This window comes from Anser anser (assembly GCF_964211835.1).
Source record: "Anser anser genome assembly, chromosome: 5".
In the NCBI taxonomy this organism is placed as follows: domain Eukaryota; kingdom Metazoa; phylum Chordata; class Aves; order Anseriformes; family Anatidae; genus Anser; species Anser anser.
In genome coordinates, this window is record NC_139725.1 from 27,556,826 (window position 1) to 27,581,888 (window position 25,063).

The 25,063-nt window shown below is 36.8% G+C and overlaps 2 protein-coding genes across 2 annotated transcripts in view; one reads left to right on the forward strand and one right to left on the reverse strand.

Annotated features, from left to right (window-relative positions):
• AVEN (apoptosis and caspase activation inhibitor) overlaps positions 1-25,063 on the reverse strand; it is a 103,236-nt gene that overhangs the window by 64,706 nt on the left and 13,467 nt on the right. Inside the window, exon 2 of the mRNA XM_083839391.1 lies at positions 16,695-16,869. Coding sequence (XP_083695517.1) covers positions 16,695-16,869 — 175 coding nt within the window. The remainder of the gene's footprint in view (positions 1-16,694; positions 16,870-25,063) is intronic.
• The window catches only part of CHRM5 (cholinergic receptor muscarinic 5), a 56,606-nt gene that overhangs the window by 9,402 nt on the left and 22,141 nt on the right, over positions 1-25,063 (forward strand). The gene's annotated exons all lie outside the window — the stretch shown is intronic.

Below are 25,063 nucleotides of genomic sequence, written 5' to 3' on the forward strand. Positions count from 1 at the left end.
CAGGGAAGAAAGAAATGCATCTCATGACAAAGGTCATACCAGATGAAATCAGACGTTCTATATAGCCTAAAATATTGCCCAACAGTACAAGTCTAGGGAAGACTAAGAACAGGGCACAGACAGTGACATTTCCTCAGAAATATTCCGCCAGCCTCTATTTGTAGTTCAGGGATTTCTTGAGCCAGAGATGATGTCTTATAAATAAGATAGCCTTCAAAGGATTTTTTCTAGTTGGTTTTTGAACCTGTGCAAAATGCAAGCTTCCACAAGATCCTGTGACAAACTTCCATAGCTTAATTACAAGTAACATCAAAAAATTCCTTCTTTGTTTTGAATTTGCTGACAGCCAGCTTCATTCAATACTCCCTCCTATACAGCTTCATCAAACCATTCTCAGTCATCCGTCATCTCAAGACTGAAGACCTCTATTCTATTCATAACATCCTCAGTCATGCCTTGTGTGAAAGCCCTTCCATGCTGTTAGACGCCCTACCGCCCTTCTCTGTACTTTTGCATTTCTCCTTAGGGAGCATCTGGGACCCAAACTGAAAAAGGTATATGTGATACAGCTGTGTCACTGATTTACATACTGTCATCATAATGTGTTTTCTGATTTCTTTTCAACTGTTGAGTAGTAACAACCACTTCAGAAGTCTTTGTACTTGATAGGGGACTATCCCCCACCCAAACCATGTGCATCACTTAATCTTCATCTGCAATGAATTTCATCTGTCATTTGTGTGTGTGTTTTTTCTGCAACTCTCCGCAGTCCTCAGGGTGTAGAGGCTTAGAGTGGAACTGCCTTCGAACAGCGAGGGTAGCAGTGTACCTTGGATGAGTCAAAGAGCTCAATGGGACAGCCTTCCAGGAGTTCTGGGGATCCTCCATCACTGAAATTACTTAAATCAAGACTGACAGTTGTTATTGACAGTAGCTATACTAAGAGACGTGCCCTAATTCAACTAACACTTTATAACTTTGTTTATGATTGCTCGTGTAATGCAGAAAAGTTCACCTGGTCAAAAATGGTTCCCTTGGCTTTGTAACCTATGAATTTTACTGGATATGTTCGGGTTAGTTAGCCTGACTAGAGAGAACCTGATCCATTGTTCTTCAGGTAATACCAAAAACAATGAGGGATTTGAGCTAGGGAAAGGAACAGCAGGAAATTTCACTTCTTCAGATTTATCCCAAACACTACTTAATTTTTTTTTAAAATAATGTTTGCTATTTCTCACATTTTGCAAGTTAGTAACGAAGCAAATGTAATTGAAAGGTGTTTGTTGGTAGTATTTTTGTCTAATGCCTAAAAGCAAATAATGACAAATATTGTGACCAAACAATTAAAAGTATACATGTTTTAAAATGTGCTGCAAGGAGTAAAGAGGAGGAAATGGAACTGTTTCTAAGTTTAGCAGTGCCAAGCTATCAGAACTCAGATAGCGAAAAACAGACTCTAGAAAAAGCCACTTTCTTAAACCCCTATACATACTCCCCTTAATAGGCTGTTCAAGAATTCTTCTACCTATTGTAATGTAAATTATATAAATCATCCCTAACACATTATGTGGACGTCATCTCTTCCTGACTGATATCGTAGGTGTACACTATCACTGTCACCAAAATATATCTTGTCCATGTTCTATTCTCCCTGGATTAATCTCCTGTGCTTTCCTTTCATGATTAAATGAATTCTATTCACATAAAATTACATTTTCAGCAGTAGTTGTTCAATGCCTTAGTAACAGTTTTTTAAAAAGGCATTACAGCAGCTGTTTAATCGTATAGTATAGCTTGTTCAGTGAGTTATTTTTGTAACAGAACAAACTTATTTCACTAGGCTTTTTTTGAATGAGATATTTACAATTTACAACCAGTCTGGGAGATTGACAGACTTCAGGAATATAGTTCAGATTATTTTATGCTAGATACTTTGAAAAAATATCATCTACAGCATCTGTCACCCACCTAAAACATTTGCAACTGTGAGGTAAACATTTTTACATCTCTCTGCAACTTTCTTAAAATCAATAGATGTCCTCCACTGTTTCTTGCTCATGGTAAGATTTAGACTATAAATACTCTTTCCCTCTACCAACCAAGTTCGTAAACACAGGTCTTTAATTCATACTCCAATTTTACTTCCCAAAGGGGTTCCTCTGTTCACTATCGCAGTTTCTTGTAATCACTGTAGCGGGAGAAAACGGTAGTATATTAAAATAAGTTAAAGAGGAAAGGTTTTTCAAAAAGGCAATAAAGGTTTGCAAAAAGAACTATTATAGGACTCCACTACTAGTAAATGAACAGTCACAAGAAAACTGTTAAAGTTCAAATGAACTATTTTGAAGTGCAGCACTAAACACAAATACTCACTACATTTTTTTTTAAATAAAAAGATAACATGACCAAATCAAACACTTTGAAGACTTTAAAATGCTTTGTCTGTAGTTAAATGTTACTTTACACAGAGATATTTATAAAGATCAATTTTCTTTGACAAGCTAAAGTGTGCTTGTAAGTTACAGGTACGAGATCTGATGCTTTCAGATTACATTTCTACAAGTTAATTTAGTCATCTCATACTTGTAGGCAATTTTCCTCTAAGTGACTAGAGTGTTCTCGGAGATTTCTACTCCTCCTTTTCTTCCTCTCCCTCCCCCTCTTTTTTCATATTCAAATACAACTCAGAAATAAAGTTGTCTGTGGGATAGAAAGAAAATACATAAAAACAAGAGTAAGTGAACATGTATTATGGAATGAGCAACAGAAAAAAAGGGTAAAAGAAGGGGCAGACAAGCATGTGGAGTAGCAACAAATTTCAAAGCAGGATGCGGTAGTCTTTTTTTTGCATTAAAATGTACTTGCTGTCAATATTCTAACTATAAATTTCTATTAAGATAATTCAGAAGGTGTCTGGATTTCTGTTCCTCTACATATTTAATACTAGTATTGAGGTTCCACAGTCCAATCTAATTTAATCCAATATACATGCACGCTACCACCAAAAAGAGTGCTTGCTCCTTCCCTTAGTACTACCAATCCTATTATTTCCCTGATTCCTCAAGATCTTTCCCTTCTCAGCAGCTGTTCAATTTCGTGTTCTTGCCAACTCTTTTGCACCATTCATGCAGTCAAATCAGGCAACTAAATCTATATCTGGTGATGGGCCAAATCCATAATATCACTGAAGTGTGTTTCAAACTGATTTGTTCAAAAGAGAAGAGGTGATCATAATTTATTATTGAGGTCAGAAGCAATGTAATACAACACAATTTCAAATTCATTACATTTTTATTGATAAGAACTCCACAGCTGCATAACAAAGAAGAAAAATAAATACGCAATAAAAGCAAGAGAGGAGCTGAGACATGCAACAGACAAAACAGAGGTCTATTAAGCTCCTTCAAAAAAAGCACAAAAGGACGAAAAAATCCAAAATACACTATAGCCATCTTCATCAGAATTAATCTTTTAGTAGTGACTGACACGACAACTAAAGCAATTAATAATCACATATACAATTACTTAGAGATGAAAACCATCATGTAACAGCTAGAAGTATTTTTCCTCCAGTATTTAATGCATGGGAGCAGGGGAAGCCGATGTAAGTCCACTTTTTTAAAAGTGGGGAAATGCAGCATTAGCCAGACCATTCTGGGGTAAGCAACAAGTATTTTGTTACTTGGGGTAAAACACAGTTTCTCCACTCTCACAAAAGTTTTTTTTTTTCCTCCTACTCCCATCTGAAGTGACAGGCAACAGCATACAACAAACGGGAACACGCAAACATCTTGCACTCTCACTGCTGTGCCCATGACACCATGCCCCTTACGAACACTGATCAACAAACCCACCAGTACCGGCTGCATACAATTCCTTTTCCAGTTTCTGTCCTAAGGGTAATGTAATCCTAAAAAGGGTATGTGAAAGGTGCAGCAATTTATTGTTCTTGTTTTTCCTGAAAGGAAAAGCATGCTTTTAGATATAAGAAAGCAAAAGGAAAGTCTACAAAAATTAACCACATCCAAGCTAGAAGAGAGAGAATGATCGTTCCAGGATTAACAGACTTCTGGAACAATTAACGAGCACCTACAATTGCTCCCTGCTTACAACTAGGAGCTGGACTCGTTAATCTTCCTCAAGACAGACCCAGTTAAGAATTCCTGACGTAACATGCAGACACCTGTGACAACAGATAATGCTGAAGGTCCCAGACTTTAATGGTTTTCTCAATAAATCCTATCTGCATTTTAGATTTATTTTTTTTTAGGTTGGTAGATGACTTACTGCCCAAACTAAACCATAGTATTATGTGGGAAATCTGGGTAATGAACAAAGGACAATAATGACATCTTTAGGCTGTGTGAAGGCTTTTTGCTTCTTCAGTTATGCATAATTTCTGTCTTTGATAGTCATGCTTTTTGTGTGTGTCAAAGGATTTCAGTCAAGAAATGGGTTAGCCTAAAGCAAATTCCATGGTATAAAAACCAATCAACATTTGTAGTTTCTCTTGTTGAACTCTATCTTCTAACAATTTCATTAAGATAAGGCACACCCAGAGAAAAAATAGTAACAATTGCTCTAACAAGACTCCACTGGTAAAGAAGTCAGGGTGGAAGTGCTGTTCTCCATTATAAATGCTTTGGTACATTCCCTCAGACATCAGAAAGATGCCAATGAACATCGCCAACTGAGCATCTTTTCCAGAAAGATTATAAAGAGTAGAGAGACTTTCTCTCCAAGACTATTACGCTTGCACCCCCTAGCACTTCATTTACTCAGAAACATCTAACCCAATTTACCTCCTATTACCTGTCAATTTATAACACTTAGCCTTCTGGTATCTCCACTCTGCCAGCATTTCCCTTGCAGAAAGTTTCTTTGCTATAAATATCTGCAATTATGGCCTCTAGCTTTTATGACACAAAAATTTTATGACACAAAAATCATTACAATGATATCAGCCCACTAAAGCATCCCATCTTGAATTAATTTTTCCACCTTGGCCAGTGACGTTTTGTAGCTAGCTTTTCAGTGACACATTTTCTGCACATCGAAACACACGCACATATTCAAGGATAAAATACCACGTTATCACAGCCTGTTTTCAATCAAGATCTTAAAAAGAAATTGAGAAGGTATGATCAGTATCACAATCCAAATTATCTGTAGCAGATTCAGAAATACCACGCTTTATAAAATGGGATGACGAGTGTGTACTGTCAAAGGAAGGTCATCTGATTCACATTCCAGTAAAGGTTGAAAATGACTCAGAACTAAAGAAAACATAGTTCCTCCCTACACCTTATTCTGTCCCTCGGATATGCGCTTTATTAAATGAGATTCTAGTTCACAATTTTACACATGCAGAGAGAACAACATGCAAGAAAGAACAACAGGACAAAAGAATTCCCTTGAGGGTAGCAACACGCAGTTAATATAACTCTCATTTTGAAACAAAGGCTCAAGGTTCAATATGCCTTTAACATTCTTTTAAGAAATTTACCTAAACCCGTACAAAAAATAATCCCTTTCAGGCAAAAAGAAAAAGAAACTAACACAGACACACACAAAAAAAAACAGATCTTTTATGTGCTCGGTAGAGCTACCTACCTTCCTATATAACAGCCAGAGACATCACTCTCATGAATGCTGAGTGTGAATAACCAACGAGAACACAAACCAGGTGGGGAACCAACATGTGATTTGGACAAGTATAAAAATATGGGGTGGGTGAGGGAGGTGGGAAATCAAGAAAAAGCATGTATGAAGTTGGATGGAGGAACTATGAGCTCTTGAGCAACAAGATGAGATCAATGGAAAGAACCAGAGCAAAATGAATAGGTTTGATTGAGGAAGACTTGAAAGCAGATGAAAAGGACCGGGAGAGGGCAAGACATTGGCAGCAAATGTGAGGAATATCGGGACCACAAAGAGGATAAGTAGTACAGAAAGAGCTGGGACAGAGAAAGGAATAGGCAGCCAGTGCCCCTTAGAGCAGCGCGCAGATCCCAGCCTGCCTTCCACTCCAAAGCCAGTGCTTACAAACAGCACTGCTCCCCGTAAACAAATTCCTGAGCACCCTGCTGGCACAACAGGTCTGCCAGTCTCCTCTGATGCTGGTTCATGCACAGTTGGATCACACAGCACTGCTTCTGAGCATTCATCAACAAACAAGGAAACATTCCTATCCCAGTTTGTTTCTTCAGAAACTGATATTAGGAAAAAAATTATTCGTATGAGAAACAGAACAGTAAATGAAGTCTGGCTCCTGCAACTAAGTATCTGCCTGATACTCTTTACCATAAAAATAGAATGGTGTTTCCCTAATGTAGCTTGCACAGAGATTAAACAAAAGTGGATCAAGTATTAAAATTAAAACAAACACAGCTTCTCCAAGTCAATCAACATCTTTTAATATTACCATGTCTACTACCATCAATACCATATCAGATAGTGTGTCTACTATCTGCTAATGCCATTATTGGAAAAGAACCAATACTTCACAGGCAAGCAAAAGAAAGTCCCTGCTCTAAAAACTTTACAGTAATTCAGAATCAGAAATGTAAAAAGGAACATGAAAGAGATGAAAAAAATTGAAAGTAATACATGGCAACACAGAAAATCACAAAGTTCATGGAGTAAAAGGAAATTTCAAAGGAAGGAGGGAAGGCAGAAAGTAAGTAAAAATATAAGTAAAAGTAAGAGAAGGAGAACTGGAATGTAGTGGCAATAATTTACTGAATTTTGAAAAATTAAGACAGGAATACTAAACATACCGTCTGAGAGTCAGAGTAATTAGGTTTTTTGTTAGAGAATTTCACTGGCAAGAAAAGTCGGAGATGATCATGCTACAGAAACCATAATGAGCAACATGAGGCCTCTAGTCAGGACAGACTGGGTTTTAGGGGTATTACAAAAAGAAAGGACATAATTAAACAAGAGACAGTGAATTGTCTGCATAGACATTTTGATCACACTGTAAAGCCTCCAGTTTCAAGCAGTGGACACGAAAACAGCAAGACAGAAATAAAGATAAACTGTCACACATTTAAACATATTGATTTGTGATTTCATAAGCAAAACATACATAAATTCAATTCACTGGAAATATTGTCAATATATAGTAGCAGCAAAAAATTAAGGCAAAATATTTAAGAAGGATGTTGGTCAGAAAACTTTTAAAATCCAGAAATAAGGATCTGAAGAAATTAGTACAATCAAAGTGTGAAAAATTAGAATGAGAAAAAGCTTGCCATGTTGATTTTAATGGGAACAAAATTTACCCCCTTTAATCTGTCAACGTTACTCTAATTCAATTCTAAATCATAAGGCATACCAAAAAAATCTCCAAAACATTGATACCTTTCAGTTTTTCTTCTATCACTATTAGTTTTGCAGTACTATCACAGACAATAAGTACACCCAAATAGTTCTGAGAAATCAGAATATTGAAACAAAAATAGTTATTCTACATTTCCATGTATTCAAGACATAGAATTATATTATATGTCAATTATATAGTTCTGGTTTTACATATATACATATATATGTATATACACACACACAGCTGGGTGGGGGAGTGCAGCTATGAAAACATATATGCGTAAGGACAGATTATCCATTACAAGAAAATACTTTTATCAAGAAAATGTAATTAATACTTAAAATCTGGCACTTCCTATTTTTAGTTCAGACAAAAAAAAAAAGGACAGCTTGTCTGATTAGAACAAAAATGAATTTCTGTAATGTTAGGAACAGTTCGAGAAGAAGCACTGAGCAGATGGATAACCAGCTTACACTGATGCCAAGTCCTATGATTTTACTGGAAATCTTTATCACGGAGGGTTTTTCTTCTGATTGGGAAAGCTATTTTGGCAAGGGCAGAAAGGGGGAGGTTGCGTTTTTCTCAATTTCAGATTCCTGCCTATTTACAGGTACATAAAATAGCAGTCTCTCTCAGGCTTAACAACAAGGCCAAAGTTGTAGGCTGCCCAGGGCACAAACGTCACAACTAAAAGCTTTGCAGGTAGAAGTAAGACCACTGCATAAAGAGTGTCCAAAGATGTGAATTTGTATCTATGACGTGACCAGCAAAAAGGAAAGTTCTGACGTGCTGGAATGGGACAACAAACAGGAGAAGAAAGCACATCAGGGAAGTTCTGGGGATGTTTATGGAGTAAGGGAGCAAAAGAAAACAACATGAGGAGGATGCACTAGGATGCACGTGAAGCACGTGCCTAGAACTGTTTATTTCAGGAGTACATACACTAGTGTCAAGTGTCCTACTACCAGTCCTTAACTGATAGTAGTAACTGGTTTCACATCAGTGAAACTTTCTGTCAAGATCAGTCACCTGGTACTGTCTTAAAGATGTTGATAAATAATAATTGAACACTACCTTTATGTTCTACACAGAGCTCATGCCACCTGGTGAACAGCAAGGACCTGAAGTTTTGGATCTATTACATTTTTGACCAAATATGATACACTAGCTAAATACATCTGTTCCACATGTGGTCATAAAGACATGTGAAAAGTAATTTTAAATAACTTTTCATTATTTTTAGCACAGAGACAATGTTCTCAGAGCTGATTAACAACAATTGTTCCCTAGGCTAGGTATCTCAGTTGTACAAGAAATAGAGATGCAATCTGACAACAGGATTATGCAGCAGTTGCAGGATTTTGTGCATTTGTTCAGTTATATCCCAGAGGAGGGCTACGAGCATAGCAACATACAGAACAAGGATGTTCGTACCTTTTCTAAAAATCTCTTCTTTGTTATTAGGAAAGGTTTAAATCTCTGTACACTGACGCATCTATTGCCTATCTCTGTCTGCTTCATTGGAAGAAGAACTGGGGGCAAGAGGAGTCTTTCCTCTTTTAATCTCTAAGAATTACATCAAATATATTATACATAACAAATATATAACAAATATATTTCTTAAAGAAAGTTATAGCAAATTGTAATTCTTGTTCTGCCAAAGTCCTACAAAAAACAACAAATATTTATTCACTTACGACACTTGTACAAAATATCAGAAATTTCCCATTTAATTCTTCCTTATGAAGATCTGCTGATCAATAAGTAAAAATGCTCAAGTAAAAAACAGTGGAAAAAATGGAAGACTTGCAGGAAATGAAGTTATATGGAGATACATGGACACAAATAATTTCACAGAGCACACACACGAAACAAAAAATAGTACAACTTGGCAATTAAATACCAACAGAAAATGGGAGCCCTGATATATACAACAATAACCCAAACTAACAATGAGTAAGGCAGTTCTGTAAAGAGAACTGATTTTCAACTATTCTCTGGAATTTTAAAACTGAACGGATTCCTTTTTAGCATCAGAACCATGCCCTGCTATTTCTATTCTTTTTGTTTGAGCAGAATTAGCACAGAAAATAACAAAACTAACTTACTCTATACACTACATTTTTTTCCAAATCAGTCAGTATATATCTAGAATAGAAAAGTTGTAGGGAAACCTATTTTTTAAACACAAACTTTATTCCACAAGCTTACCTGTTCAGCTCAGTGAAGATGACAAACATGCAGAAATATATTGCAATAGACTTATCAAAATTAAACAGAGAGGCCCAAAACCAAGAGCTTACAAAGACAGAACAGTATTTTAGAGAATGGAAAGTAACTGCAAATTCAGAATTCCTATACTTACTTTCTATACTTTCTACTGTGCTCCAGTAACTGCTCGTGAGTTTTACTCCCCATTTCTTATAGTATCCAAGTGCTAGTAGCTTCTGAAATTATATTTATTCATACAATATCAAAAACATTCTGCCAGTTTTGTCTGAACCATACAGCATTTGCCTTCCTTACCCTTAAAGGTAATCAGAACCAAAAAAAAAAAAGGAGGGGGGGTAGAATTCATGTCCAAAATTTATTTTTTTCATCTAGATAATCATCACATCTTGCAACTCTGCAACTCAACACATTATTACTGAGGTATGCATGTTGGCCACTTTTGGTTGCTGTACTAGTAATGTCTACCACCTTTAAAGAAAAGTGATCAAGTCTCTGTAATGCGATTTTAGAATCTTATTTTTAAACCTAAAGCAGCCATTAACAACGATAAAAACTAATGAATGACTTAAACCTACTTTGGGGCACTTAACCCTCATCAGTTAAAAAATGAGGACAGCTCTTCAAACATAGCAAGATTCTTCTAGCAAAGTAAGGTTATCCTATCATTTCCACTTCTCTTGTTCTTTACGCTTCAACAGCATTTTTCCTAAATTGATTCAAGACATTCCCTAAAGGCTTCACAATGGACTTGTAGTTTACCTTAGCTAGGCATCAAAAGCAATACAGAAAAGTTTGCTTTGCTATATACAATGTTAACTTATACAGAGAGAGAGAAAACACTAGAAAAGGGAAATAAAAAGAACTAAAGCATCATTCTACTTCACACACAAATGGTGTAAGCCCCAACAAAGTAGCTCTGTGTGGCTAATGACATCAGCTGTTATCAAGGCCACCTGGCTTTGATAATTCTTGCTTAAGACCATTTTCAGTTGCTTTCTAACTATTCAGTATGAGATTTTCCATGCCAATGGTCTGCTTCAGGTAATTTTTCCTCTCTTCTCACCACCACTATTAAAAAAAAAAAAAAAGAGAATATAGCTGGAACGTTCTTCTGTCATGAACAAACCTGGGGTAAAAAAAGCCCTTGTAAGCTCTTCCTTTGAAAAATTGTAAGCGTTTTTCTGGCTCGAGTCAGCACCTTGAAATCATGCTGGACAATCTTTTTGTATTAGAGATGTACAATTTGCTCATTCTGTGAAAAATTAGACCTGACCTAGTCAAGCTACAAGCTTCTAGATTTCAGTTTGTACATACAAAGTGGCAAAATCTGCTGGAGCTCAACATCTAGTCACCAAACAGCCCATCCTCAATGACCTTCTGTACATCATCCCAGTACGCAAGGCAAACAAATTGGGTTTCCTCTAACCTTTGGTTATAGGGGAAGAGCCAAATTTTCCCTATAAGAGAAGTCTGCCTTTAACAGGCATTTGGTGCAGTACCAAACAAGTGTCAGCCCGCACACTTCCACCCCACCACGCTAGTATCTCTATCACAGCTGAATGCAGTGGTCTGTAACTTCACGTTATTGGGTAACTGAATAGGATTTAGGGTATTCTGTCAGAACGTCTGGAGTGAACGCAGAGAACACAGCTTTAAGCGGACACTAGAACTGGAAAGAATAAACTGGGATTTGACTAGCATGGAAAGAAACTACAAGGAACATACAAAGATGTGGTGGTGGATGAGAGAAAAATGAAAGCAAGTGATGAATCCCAGACAAGACAACTCAGAACTGGGGATCACTAGGACTGGAGTATATTTGACAGAGCTGGAATTTAGTGAACATGCATGGAAGGAAACCGGCTCACAACAAAAGACTGAGATGAGATCCACCACATGGAATCAGAAACAAAGACAATAAGAAAAATCAACAGAATTAAGTGAGAGTGAGAAAAATTAGTAGGTGGGCAAAGGCTGAAGGCAGGGGCACAAGGTGCAGACAGAGATGGTCTGGAACTCCTTGAGCCTAAACACTTGAACAGAATCAGTGCTGCACGGGGGACTGGCCTGAGGCAGGGACAAACTGGAAGTATAAGCAAAAACTTGAAAAAGTGTATGGCTTAAAAGTTATTTTAAAAAGTAAAACAAAATCCCCCAAAGATTACCATACTTGGCAAATGTCTGCAACCACAGAATGATCCCCCTTCTGAAAAAAATCTCCCATTTTCCTTCACTTCTGATAAAAATACAGCATAACAACCTACAGCTCACTGTTACTTAATTCAAGCATCTGGAATGTTCATATAATATATTTTAAATGCTCCAATCCTGCTAATTATCAACATGACATCTATATCACACAGTATTTGTGTTCTCATTTTGCTGCCATTTTTTCTTTATTTAAACTAGAAAATTCCACACAGAAGCATGTTTATAAAATTATTGAAGAAATATCAAGCTTTGAATTTTAACTCCTTGGACATCAGGATTTCCTTCATTTAAGTTTGTCTACTAGCACTAATTCTGTCACCATCACTGTGTAATTCCTAACTATCTCGTTCAATTAACAAGACATTTTCTGGGAATAAATCTAAGTTGTGTCTTAAAGAACAACAATCTCTGTAAGACCCTGCTTTCAATACTGTGGAACCTAAATGTTCTGTAGGAGAACAGGTTTTTAGTCAGACTCTGTGCCAAAGAACTCTTAACCGGCTACAGTAATTACATAGTTGTGTACTGGTGCAAGACCCTGCTAAGCTTTTGCATTCATGAAAAATGGCACTTTAATTCCATTCCCTCTCCAGTAATCCCCTAACTGCTTGGTGCAATTGAATTGGATCCACCGTGCAACTTCAGAATGCTAAACAGCAATATCCTAACAGAAGTCGGTTACAAATAAAACAGAGATGCAAGCTTCTTCTTAGAGCACTACAAGTAAGGGTGATTCCATTCCAAGCCAAAGAAGCCATGCATCATAAGAACAAGAGCCCACAACACTTCCACAAGAAAATAAATAGATAAATAAATCAAGTGGCTACAAATGTGACTTGAAACTTTTAGAATAACTTTTAGAATAACTTTTTTTTTTTAGAATAACTTTTAGAATAACTTTTAGAAGAGACAATCCTGCTTTATAACTATGCTGTTTTACAGTCCATTTGAATTAACTAACATACAAAACTATTAAGTCAAAAAAAATATCAGGAGGAACACCACGAAGGCTGAAGACAATCCTGATAATAAACTAAATATTTTACAGCTCTGCCATAAAGGCTGCAGTCATATTTTAAGTTACATACAATAGAAATATCTTTGTATTAGCAAAGGAGAAGATGTGTGGTATTTAAATTAATGGAAGACATAAGTCTATTAAAAAATAGATAACCACAGAGAATTAAAAGTACTATTTAGATAATCTTATTAAACTCCGTAAGTAAGGAAGACAATCTTTCGTTTCCTAACTGAAAAGAGATCTACAGTAATGCAATATAAAAGGTAAAGATCTAAGCACATAACACAATAACTCATGCCACCTTCCTAACTCAGTGTATTTTTTTTGTCAGGTCTCCTTTTAATTAACAATTGACAAGCAAAAACTGACATCCTAGCATTCACTGTCATAGAAGAAATACAGTATCAAGCAGTCAGAAGTTCTAACGCTGTCCTATCCTTCTGTCAGTATCAACTATGAAAAATTTTAAGAACCAACTTGTTCCATTAGTTTGTTTCACAATTTACTTGAATTGCTACACCAGATACTGCAAACAAGTCAAAATGGTTAAATAACCCATCTCCTGACATCAGCTAATTTTAGTGGAATCTGAAAATGATGAGCAGTGAGCCATAGGATACTGGACTTGTAAAAACTGGAGTGGAATTACACTCTGAGCTTAACATCTTTGAACATACACACACAAGGTATATTACGCAAGTCACCCAGTTATGATTTAAAACCAAACCAACCAAACAAAAAAACCGCCACCATGCAGTATTCACTCAGTTACAATGAAAAAAATGTTTTATTCAACATGATTTATAGTCTGCTTATAAAGAGCACCACGCAGATCTGGCAACGTAGATGTGCTGTGAATGACACCAAGTTGATCACAAAATGTCGGTTCCTGTTCTTTTCCACAAGCGTTCATTTTAGAACAGTTAAACCATCTCCTCCTGCTTCAGTGAAGCCTAGCCTTGTTCATCTACCGATATCTTCATGTTACCTACCTTCATAGCATTGCCTACAGTAGCTCATTTTAACTAGCAAGTGAAAACTACATTTCTAATTTTAAGAGGAGAGAGTGTTTTAAAATGAGTTTTCCACATTCATGATCTACTTCCTTCCCAGATGTTATCTGAATGCAAGTATAATAATGCAAATAAAACCAAAGATTTTCTCTGCTAAGTACTCACACAATTCATACCAGACCAAAATTACATGACATTTCATTTGAAAGATTAACTGAAACCATTCTCATTCAGACAGTAGGAATAAACAAATATCAGTAACCATTCTTTCAACTCACACTCCTGTTCAAAACCACATAAGAATATGCAATGTACTGTTCTCTTCATAACTACTTCTGCAACTGTTTTCTATAACAATTTCTGCTACTTTGCCTTCATATTCTTCCCGTTAACACATTTATGACACAATCATTTTTTCTTCAAGATGTATGTATGGTAAAAGATGTTAGAAAAGATCTCACTTCACACTGCAATATGAGGTTTAAAACATTTTTTTAAATGCATCTAGACTAATACAGCCATCAAAACCATTAGAAAAAATAAAGCAAAAAAATAGTTTTGCGAAGCGTAGATATTGACATAAGTCTTTACTGAAAGACAGACACACCAGTGATTAAAACAGTGCACATCAGAACATAAAAAATATTTTATTTTTCAGTGTTGCACAGCTTTTAAACAATGCCATCCTAACATTTTTCAAAGAATGAAAAAGTCTTGTTTTTTCTCAGGAGATAAAAACTCACACTTACTAGTTCACAGTAAGTGAATACCTAACCTCACAAAGAACACAAAAAGACATATTTAATCGATCAATATAATTTAAAACATATCAAGTGAAAATTCTGACATACTGGACATACTCAGTTTGCATTACAAGCAACCAAACAATGAAAAATTTGAATAAAAAAATACAAGAAATATGATTAGACAGACAAAAAAAAACTAAGATCATTACCTCAGCTAAGGGGATGGTTAGCACTCAGAAATTCGACTCGGTCTTATAAACAGATATAAAAACCAGCAACATAATGCCCTCATTTTTTCTAATTGTCTACAAACAAACCTTTCCCATTGTGTAAAACACAGCATTTTTAAGTAACTAAAACTTGCTGAAACTGTAGTTTTCAACAACATAGAAATCATTGGATAATAAGAAGGACGCTCTGACAATAAAACAATCATACTCATTAGGTCATTATCCTATGTTACTTCCAAAACACTTTAATCAAACCTAGACCATTTTTTTTTAAATAAAATGTATAAACAAGCAGAGCAGACCTAAATATGATCCTCACCCCCTGACACACACTGCTTTTTCACATGAATCCAAGAAAGCTGTATTATTGTTTCGAGGGTACTACTTCCTCCTCTCTTAAAACAAGTACTTTGTTTCCTTGCTGGCTCTTATCAATTTATTTTAATGTCAAGAACAGTCACAATAGACCCTAAAAAAAGTTTACCTAAAGCAAGGTAAAGCACACTTTGAATGGAAGATGTAGAATTAACAACTAGTAAGACTACTAACAAGATTTCAAATTAGGCATCAAGAGAATCTACAGAGTCAAATAGATGTATTGGACCATAACTTACTAGAAATACAAGTTAGTAGAAATAAACAGTACTTCCTTACACCTTCAGTGCAAAAGGACTATTCATTACAGCATTTTAAAGGCATTTTGAAGGCTACATATTAAGTTAGAGATACTGAAATTCACTTGGGGAAAAACAAGGCAGAACTATGGCAACACGCAACTATGAAGCTCAGGTTAGGTCTCTAGATCTAAAAAGTTTTGAGTTGTGATATCTATTTTGCTCTCCAGGCTACTTTATCTATCCAACTCTGATGTCCATACCAGACATCTTGACTCCAATTCTGTTTACCATGCAACATGCCATCTAGAGATGTCAATATACATGCCATGATCATATGCTTAAAATCAGCAATTTAGGCCCAGTTTTGCAATGCTTATGCAAAACTGAATTTCTGAAATTGATTCTGGCACACAGGATAGCTCTGGTCCATGTTTCTTTACTGCAGATAATTTCTAACTTATGCCTGTAAGCTGTGGCTGAAAAATCCAAGTATTCAGATCTGAGAGATTTCAGAGCTACCAAGTTGCACCAAAAAAAAAGAAAAAATACTGTCTGTAGCTTTTTGCTGAACAGTATTCTAACATAATGGCTCATTAAGAATTTCTAAAGTAATTTTATGTAACCGTGCATCTGTGTGCATCTGTCCATACTATTTGTGTATAGCTATTATATATACATATATATACATATATATTTTATTTATACATACATACATTTTATATATATATATATATATATATATATATCTCACAGGCTGCCCTCCACCCTTTTCTTCTATTTTATCTCATTTTAAAAAGGGAATGATCTTTACTATCTTTACTGATCTTTACTATCAAGGAGAGTAACACTTGCTATTCATGCACACATCTGTACAGCACTGATTACAAATCTTTGTCAAAACAAACAACAGCAAGCAGCTGCTTGACTGCTTTGTTGTGTTTAGTCATACCAGCAACCTTTTTTGTTTTCAGGGAAACAACCAAACAACTCAGATCAGTAAGAAATTCACTGTCAGCAAGAAGAGGCTCAAAGTAACTGAACGCTGCATGTATTCAGACCCATAGTTTCAAGACAAAGCTATACATGGAGCAGCCCTGTTTTACTCCCCAGCTACCATGGCTCAGTGGAGCCTGTATGGGCTCCCAAAGCTACTCCCATGGAGACTTTGAAGACTCCTAAATAGACTTCGGCAGATAGAAACAGTATTATAGGGTCCTGTTTCATCATCAAGGAACAAGAGCCAGAATATTTCAAGTTGTAAAACTAAAAAACTCTATACAGAGTATAAAATGCTTACCTGCTGAGCTAAGCAAAACACTGAAGTCTGTTCCTCTCTGCGATTCCCCACATTCATTCTGTCCCTCTTTTTCTGCATCCTCATAGCGGCTCCAGTTTGAAAAAATCTTTCTTCTTGAATAGCTTTTCACTTCTGTCTCTTCTTCCTCTCGTGATTCAGTTTCATCATCTTCTACCTGTAGCATTTTAACAGACAGTGAAGCCATTACAACTCAACAGCATTTATCTCAGTATTTACATAGCTGCTGATACAAACAACAGCCAGAGAATTCAAACCCAGAAATACAAATCAGCCTGGATAAGTAGCCACCCAGTCCAAATTTTAGATCTGGTGCTACCGTCTTTCTGAACTGTATGTAATGCCATTATTAAAAGTACCCAGCGACGCTTCTTACAGGGGCCAAGCAGTGACACTGATGCAAGTTCCACAGATTTCCCTCCTGTTCTGGAAGCCCATGGCAAACAGCTCCCTTTGTGACACTGAAAGCAACGTGTGGGGAGCAGAACTAAGAATTTAATTGCAATATGTGTCCAAGTGTTGCAGTGATAAAAATTGAATGATGTCTGTAGAGCGAAACTGGATGAAGACAACATAACAAATACTGCAGAAAAAACACCTGGATAGGGTTATCTCTGTAAGAATTTCCATTTTAAGCAAGGCCTTAACTCAAGTAATATTGAATTAATATTAACTGGAAAATTACTGAAATAATTCAACAAATTCATTTCCTTCATGAAAGCCATTTCACTGAAACACAGGTGGAAAATTGAAATAGAATGTTGGCAGTCAAACTACCAGCCCAAATGCTCAAAACATGCTAGGGATGAAAGGACAAGTCACAGCATAGTCGGCTTCAGATTCAAGCAAAGCACGCATTTGCCACAGGTACTTAACCGTGGAAGGCTCTCCCTGCCCTTGAGTTGTGTGCCACGAAAGCCCTCCTCTCACAGAGCCTGGGGCCCAGCTGGAAGGACCACCACTTCACAGACAGAAAGGTCGGCTTCACAGTGGAAGGAGTGCACAGCCGGCAGGGGAGAACAGAGAGCAGCTGGAAAACCTGTGCAGGAGATACCTTCTGCAGAGGTCTAAAGCTCTGAAAAGGTAGAGTAGGGGAGTCAAGAAAGAAGAGATTCCCAGTGTGCCTGCTCCCAAACGTTCCTACTGACAGCTCCTCTCCGTTCTCTCCTTCGCTTCATCTCTCCTTTTACAAACCACTGTGCTCTGCCATACAACCTAACTAATTTTGCTGTCCCAACAGTAAGTGCCTTCTCCATGACCAGGGCAGTGAAATTTAAGCTTGTCTACACTGCTGTAAAGCTTAAAGCCGTCTCCACTCAGTGTAAAACAATGCTAAGGGCAAGCTACCTTTCTGTAAGTCATTATATATCCATAAACCAAAATGCGCTTACAGCTCACCACCAGACACTTTCTTTAAGGAGCACCTTGGCTTTGACAGTTTAAATGAAACATAATCCTGAAATAAATGTGAAGAGCAATTATTTATATTTAAAAATGCACTTGTAAGTGAAGAGCTACAACATCTTGTGCAGAAAGATTACTAAAATCTCCAAAGGCTTAAATAGTTACTGTGTCTCTATACTGCTTTTGTTGTTGGTTGTTTTTTTTTTTTACATACTGGTATAAACATTGGACAAACTGGCATAACATGCAAGTAACAAAATCAGAAGTAGAATAATGACTTCAAGAAAAACAATCCACCTATATTCATAAAACAAGCTGCTTTCATCACTTTGGGAACAGCGTCACTGGTTAGGAATAGCATGAAGGAATGCGAAAATCATCAGAGCATAAGAACAGACTAAAAGCTATTATAATTATACAAATACATCCCCAGACATCAACCCTCTGACAAGAGGGAAAATATTGCATACACTCTTGTTGCTTCTGTTTAACTTTTAGATAAAATCTCTTTTTCTTCCTATCCATCAGATAAATACACTAAAATAGTTGTCATGAACAAACAGGTGGTCACATGAATGAGGGGATGAAATCACAGCTCTGTATTACCGGGGACTGATCCAGAGCTATAGTTTCCACATAACAACATAACAAAGGCCAAATCCACTTATATTAAGATAAGAATCAGCTTTTTTCATTTCTTTTTTTTTTTTTCTCCTAGAAACGGAATGATTTGCTATAATCCAGAAAAAACTAATGGAATTCAGTGCCCCAAATAACTTGGATGTGACACAATTCACAAGTCAAAGCAAGGATACAATTGTGTTGTATTTCCTTTTTAAGAAAAGATCAGATCACCTGAGACAACAATTGTACTACCTTTAATTACTAACTATAGACCTGTTTAAAGGATTCTCTCCTTTCAGACATCAACAAAAACAAAACAGGATTATCACCATTTTATTTTAAAAAATTACATTAAATTAATACGTATTCAAATGTTTTCTTTTAGGCGGGAAATACTGCTGGACTAACTTTTTTTTTTGCATTCTGTTATTAGCTGTGTTAATTAGCACACCTCAAGTAAATTGCATTTCTTAGCAGGTAAAATGTTAACTTGAAGAAATGAGCCACAAATTCTCATAAGTGTTAACAGGCACTGTGCAGCCTAATTCCTCGAGTACTACCCTGAGATTTACTTTTGAAATGAGTAAACTTTAAATACAAACCTCCTTACTCCTTACATCTCCAATAACTATTTCAAGGAAAATTTTACATAATGCACTGTCCTGCTACAAGATAAAATTGCAAATCATCACATTTGGGTTTTCAACATTCACACAACTTAAAGATGCATTTTCACCATGATAATTATGGATTATAAAAGACATACAAAGAAATTGCTGATCAGTGAAGCTTCAGAAAATGATTTGCTTCCACTGTCTCGTGAGACAGCTACCAGGTAAGAACCTCTGAGGTAACAACCTCAGAAACACAAAAATAATAATCCTTCATTGCTTTCCTCTTATCTGCCTATTCAGCTAGGCTATACGCTACTGTTATCATCATACCTTACTTAAAATGAATCTTAATCGGTACAAAGCAGGCATCTATCCTTTATATAATGAAACAAAATACCTTCCCCATTTCCCATTCTCAAATAACAAATGATACAAGCTGAGACAAATTCTTGAAGCTAACTCAAATATAACCTTTAAAACAGTATTATTCAGATAAGGAGAAAAACTTATTCCTTTAAACAGCTTTGAATCACATGTACACATTATTGCTCAGTGCTACAATGCACGATGATATCACAGCAGGTACAATATTTGTCTGCTGTGCCTCTATTTCAGATAGTATTATATGCATTAACATTTGCACATTTCACTGACATTTTGAAAGTGGGGACAGTATGCAAAAGCCCAGTTGAACAAAACCAGGAAACCTTCTGACTGTTTTGTCTGAGTGTTGATAGAAGGACCCTTTTGCCTAGGATGTATTTTCATCTTTTACCAGAGCCCATGACTCTGGTTTCCTTCTGAAGGAAAACAAAATGCACACCACACAGGACCCCAATCTGCAGTCTCTGCTACAGCATAAGGATATTTTAGTACACCCTCCTTTATACGCTAATTTTGCCTATGGGGTTGGGGAAGATACGATACCAAGAAAAAAAAACAGGAAAGCAGGCTTTCTGCTTTTCTCACAGGCGAGAACACGTTGATGCACACCTTTCAGGAATGAAGGTGTCAAAACAAAGTAAACGTTATTCTGAACAGGCCATTTCCCATGGGGTCAGCCTTTGGCACTTCCCTGGAACCCCAAAGCGTTTTGGATCAGAGCAAGGCTGAAGTACACTATGGCGAAAGTGCAGCGGTGACCTCCCATATCCTGCTTCAATTACTCAGCCACCCTTCAGTGTGAGTGCCGTCAGCCCGAGCAGGTTAAACACAAACACTCAGCGGGAACTGCTGAACTCACAGCCCTTTTAAAAAACTGACAGCGCGTTAAAAGGCAGAGCTTCCGTTAGGGCTTTCTAAAACTTTCTAAAAGATTTTCTACATATTACCTTTAGGAAGCCACGGGAGTTGCTTAGAGCCCTCTTCCTGTTCAGTTCTGTTGACTTTGTAAGGAAAGTTTAAAACATTTCATCTTTGTTGGTTCTTACAATGTTCTGCCGTGGCTTGGAGGAACACAGAAACAACACGTGCTCAGTTCACCTTTCGCTGGGCCAACTGCCCTTTGTCATTATATAGCTTTCAGGCATCATTACATTTTTCCTTCTTGCTTATTTTGTAGCATTTCTCCCAGTTCTCTCCCTGAGAGTCTCTTTACAGAAGATCTGAAAACACAGTTTTGAGGTTTTTCCCAACAAACAGCAACAGCCTATGCCAACTTCCTGCGTGAACTTCTGTCCTGATTCCCTCTTCCCTTCTAGGAAATGGCTGTAAGGCTCTGGCCAAGTCCCAGTGACATTCAGGCTTATCTGTCTCAATGTCAATTTCTCTTTTCATCAGGGTAAAGGACTACCAAGACAAAAGGAGAGTATCCTATGGATTGAATGTAGCCTAGACTACCAGCTGTATCGGGAATGGACATATTTAAAATAGTAAGGTGTCACGCAGAGACAGTTTCTCCTCTCCCCTTCATCCCAATTTAAGCAGTACGTTTAACAGTCAGATTCTCTCAGATGGAATTTGTAAGTCGTAGGGTCAAAAAAATGTATATAGTTAAGCAACGAAGTGGTTCACAATCTTTACACTATAAATCGTTTCACAGAGTACAGTCCGTATGCAGAGGCTTGTATTAGCGTATTGTGTAAGTACGGTAGCTCAGCTGATGTTAGCTACTGAGTGGTTCCTCTAGCCAGACAAGTGCAAGTACGGAAGACTTACAGTGTAATGACTTGACCTGCTCTTGTGAAGACATATCTGCTTTTAATTATATTGTTGAAAGTTATTGCTGGTATAACGAAACAGGAGCAAGACGACAGCACCAGGAATTAACTCAAGACAATACGAGTATGACACGACCTCAAAGATTTCATTTTTGTAACAGTGCCTTTTTTTTTTTTAAACCTTAATGCCACCACAATGTTCTGTCTGCCTAGAAATATTAACAATAAATTTCTGTACAGAGAAGAAAGGGCAAGTTAGAACAATGACAGAAACCACTTTAAACAACATAAAAATCAGGTCAGTATGAAGGAAGAGTATAATACAACCCCCCAAACTATCCTTATTTAGTGCTCTTAATCCAGGCTTTAGAAAAGCAAATGGAAGATAAGACGCTAACATTTTCCTGAAAAATAAGCTTTTTGCAATGCAGTGATCTCAACCATAGCTTCTTTCAGAGACAGAAGAGAATATTTTGCAATAATACTCAGTAACATCTGCCAAAACTGTGAGCTGGTATATCCATACTGAGTTGTTTTTAATAGGCACCATAGTCACAACAGTCTAACCAAAACAACAACGTAAAAGTAAATGTAGTAATCTTATCCACCAAATTATTTTGCTTCAAAGTACTTGCTTATACTATCTACAGCATGCAAATAATTGGAACTGCTTAAAAACTTCAAATGACTTTTCTCAACACCAGAGAAACCACCTCTAAAAATATTCTTTGCACTCGGTGAAGTTACAAAATGATCAAGTGCCAGCAGGCTACAAGTCCTACTTCATCTTTTTCACAGATCATTATTAATATTTCCACAAGCCATAGCCACATTTTGAACAAATCTTACGCCTCAGTGAATTGGAACAACAGCATCTATTATGAGCTAAATCTCTCCCTCAGGCTCACTGAGCCAAAAAAGAAGCCCCACAGGCAAACAGTCTGGTTATTTTGTTTCAAACTAACGATTTAAATGGTAGACTATCTTCCCTTTCAAAGAACTAGAAAAGAACACATAAATCCTTACATTTATTTTCCCCTGCTATCTCAGAAATACGCCTGTAACCTATTAGCACACGATTAGCTGACCTGGTCCTTCCAATCCACGGTTTATAGGGGAAAAATGAAGCAACCTCTGCTACGGGTTCCTGTAAGTCACATATCAGTTTCGTGCTGCAGCTTCTTAGGGCATGGTTTGAAAACTGTTGACTTGTAGATTTAATACATTTAATAATCATGCAATGAAAAATTACTACCCTATGTTCAAACAAGAAGGTCTCAAAAGCTCTATTCTCTAACATTGGTAGCCTTGGGAATTTGGTAAAGCCCATCAAGTAAATATTTATTTAGAAAACCACGATTCAAGATTTTGTTCCTTAGATGCTGGATTTTCCAGGCTACAAAGCCACCAGCTAAACTTTAGCTCTACTCATACAAGTTAAATCTCCAAACTGAAGGATATTTGATGGGGAAATAAAAACTGTATCATTATAACTGCAGCGTTTATTCCACACTAATTGGGAAACTCGGTAGAGAATCAAGGAGCTCCGTTAACTCTGGAAGTCCTTGCGCCTCCCTTCCCCGTGGCTGAGCCATGCTGGGAGCAAAGAGCCTGGAGGAAGCTTGTCCAGCTGCTGTTTATAGATAAAGAGGCTTTTGATTTTCTAAACTTGCCAAGCCCATACTTCCCCACCAATGGAAAAGTCAACTGTATTTTTTCTCAAATTCAGTGGAAAGGATTATATGAAAGTTACTGGCAACTACATAAACACATCAAGCAATTTCTATAAAATTGTCACATGGACCTGCACAAAACTTGGCAGCTATGTTACTTTCAAACTGACAGTAACTTGAAAAAGCTGAATGTTTTTCTTCAGCCAGAAATATGAGTATAAACATAAAATAAGAGACTCGGTCTTGAAAGAAACAACAGGTTTCAAGTAAACCTCACAAAACAAGCAGATCACCACAAAGGTTTTAGCTTTTTCAGTTGGATTACTGATTATTCCTACATACAGGTTGTATTTTCCAAAATCAGGGCTTTTATATATCACATACATTTGTGAATGTTTTATGTCATATTCCAAAAACAAATCATATTCAGTATTTTGGATAGGCTAATGAGAATTTCTACTAAAAGGTATCTGTTCTTACCAAATCTGCCATTCCTAAATAAAAATATCCTGAGCTGCGCTGGAGATTGATTGTATTTACAAATGGAGTCAATTCTTATGTGTTGATGCCACAGAATCATCCCTTAGTCCCAGGAGAAAGGGACTACAAGAGGTCATCTTGCCCAAACTCCTGCGCAAAGGAAGGTCAAAACTGAAACCAGACCAGGCAGGCTGGGGCTTTTTCTACTCAGGTCTTGAAAAACTCCAATAGCATGCCTATTTCTTAGTGTTTCATTGTGTTTTGTTCTAGCACTTCTAAAACTGCCAACGCAGTTGTATGAACAGCTTCAACAGAAACACGTAAAGAACACACACGAAGAATCCTGTAACATCAAAGGATCAAAGTATATTGAGGGTATATATCAATCGCAGCTGTTCAAGAACGGGCTTTTTGAAGGATATTCCTACTTTGGTAGTCTGCATCAGTCACTGAGCAAGACAGCCTCTCAATAAACATCTGTGTTATACACTGGTATATATTGATAAGCTTTGTATTTCAGCAACCATATCAACTATGAAAGAAAAGTATGAGAAATTATGTAAAAAGCATGCTCAAAACAGCATCCATCTGCAGAACAAATTAAAAATTCAGTCTCGATCCTAACACACAAAGGTTAATTCATAATCCTAACAGAGCCTACCCAAAAGAGTAAAGTTTAGAGAACACTCAGGCAAGCCTAGTGCGTATTTAACACTCCCCACACGTACATAGTTTTAGAACAAAACCAATGCAAATTCAGCAACTCTGCCAAGATCAAAACCAAAATGTTGAAGCAGCTTCAGGGTTCCTAGCTCAAGGAAAAAATATATGACAAAGTTTGAGAGGATAATTTTTGCCACAAAAAAAAAGATGACACTTTTGAAAGACTGCAGCCATACTACCTCAAAAATGAAAACAGTTCTCCAAAACTTGTATTATGTTTGAATAGCAAAATAACTATTTCCAACCTTTTCATTCAACGTATTGGATAACACAGATAACACTCAGTAAGAGTTTTAAAGTTTGAGTTCTTTTAAACACTTCTGTTTCATTAAAAAAAAGGCAAATAAGGTCTAAGACATTATTTTTTTACAGATTTCAAAATATGAAAATAACTGGTGATATTCACCCCCCACTGCTCTATTTTCAATTGGCACAGCGTTAAAGACAAATATCTGAAAGACACCAAATAGAACAGAAGTGTTTGAAATTGTACAACTAAACTGGCAGAAAATTAATGAATAGCTTTTTCTCTCATTTCTAGTGTTAGCCTTCCGCCAGTTTAAGTCCATGTATCGGTTCACGGCAGACTCTGACAAGCACAAACAATGGAAAGACAGGCTGGAAGCCTGCCATAAGACATGGGCTCTGGAAAGCAGGTCCTTCCTTCTTATCTG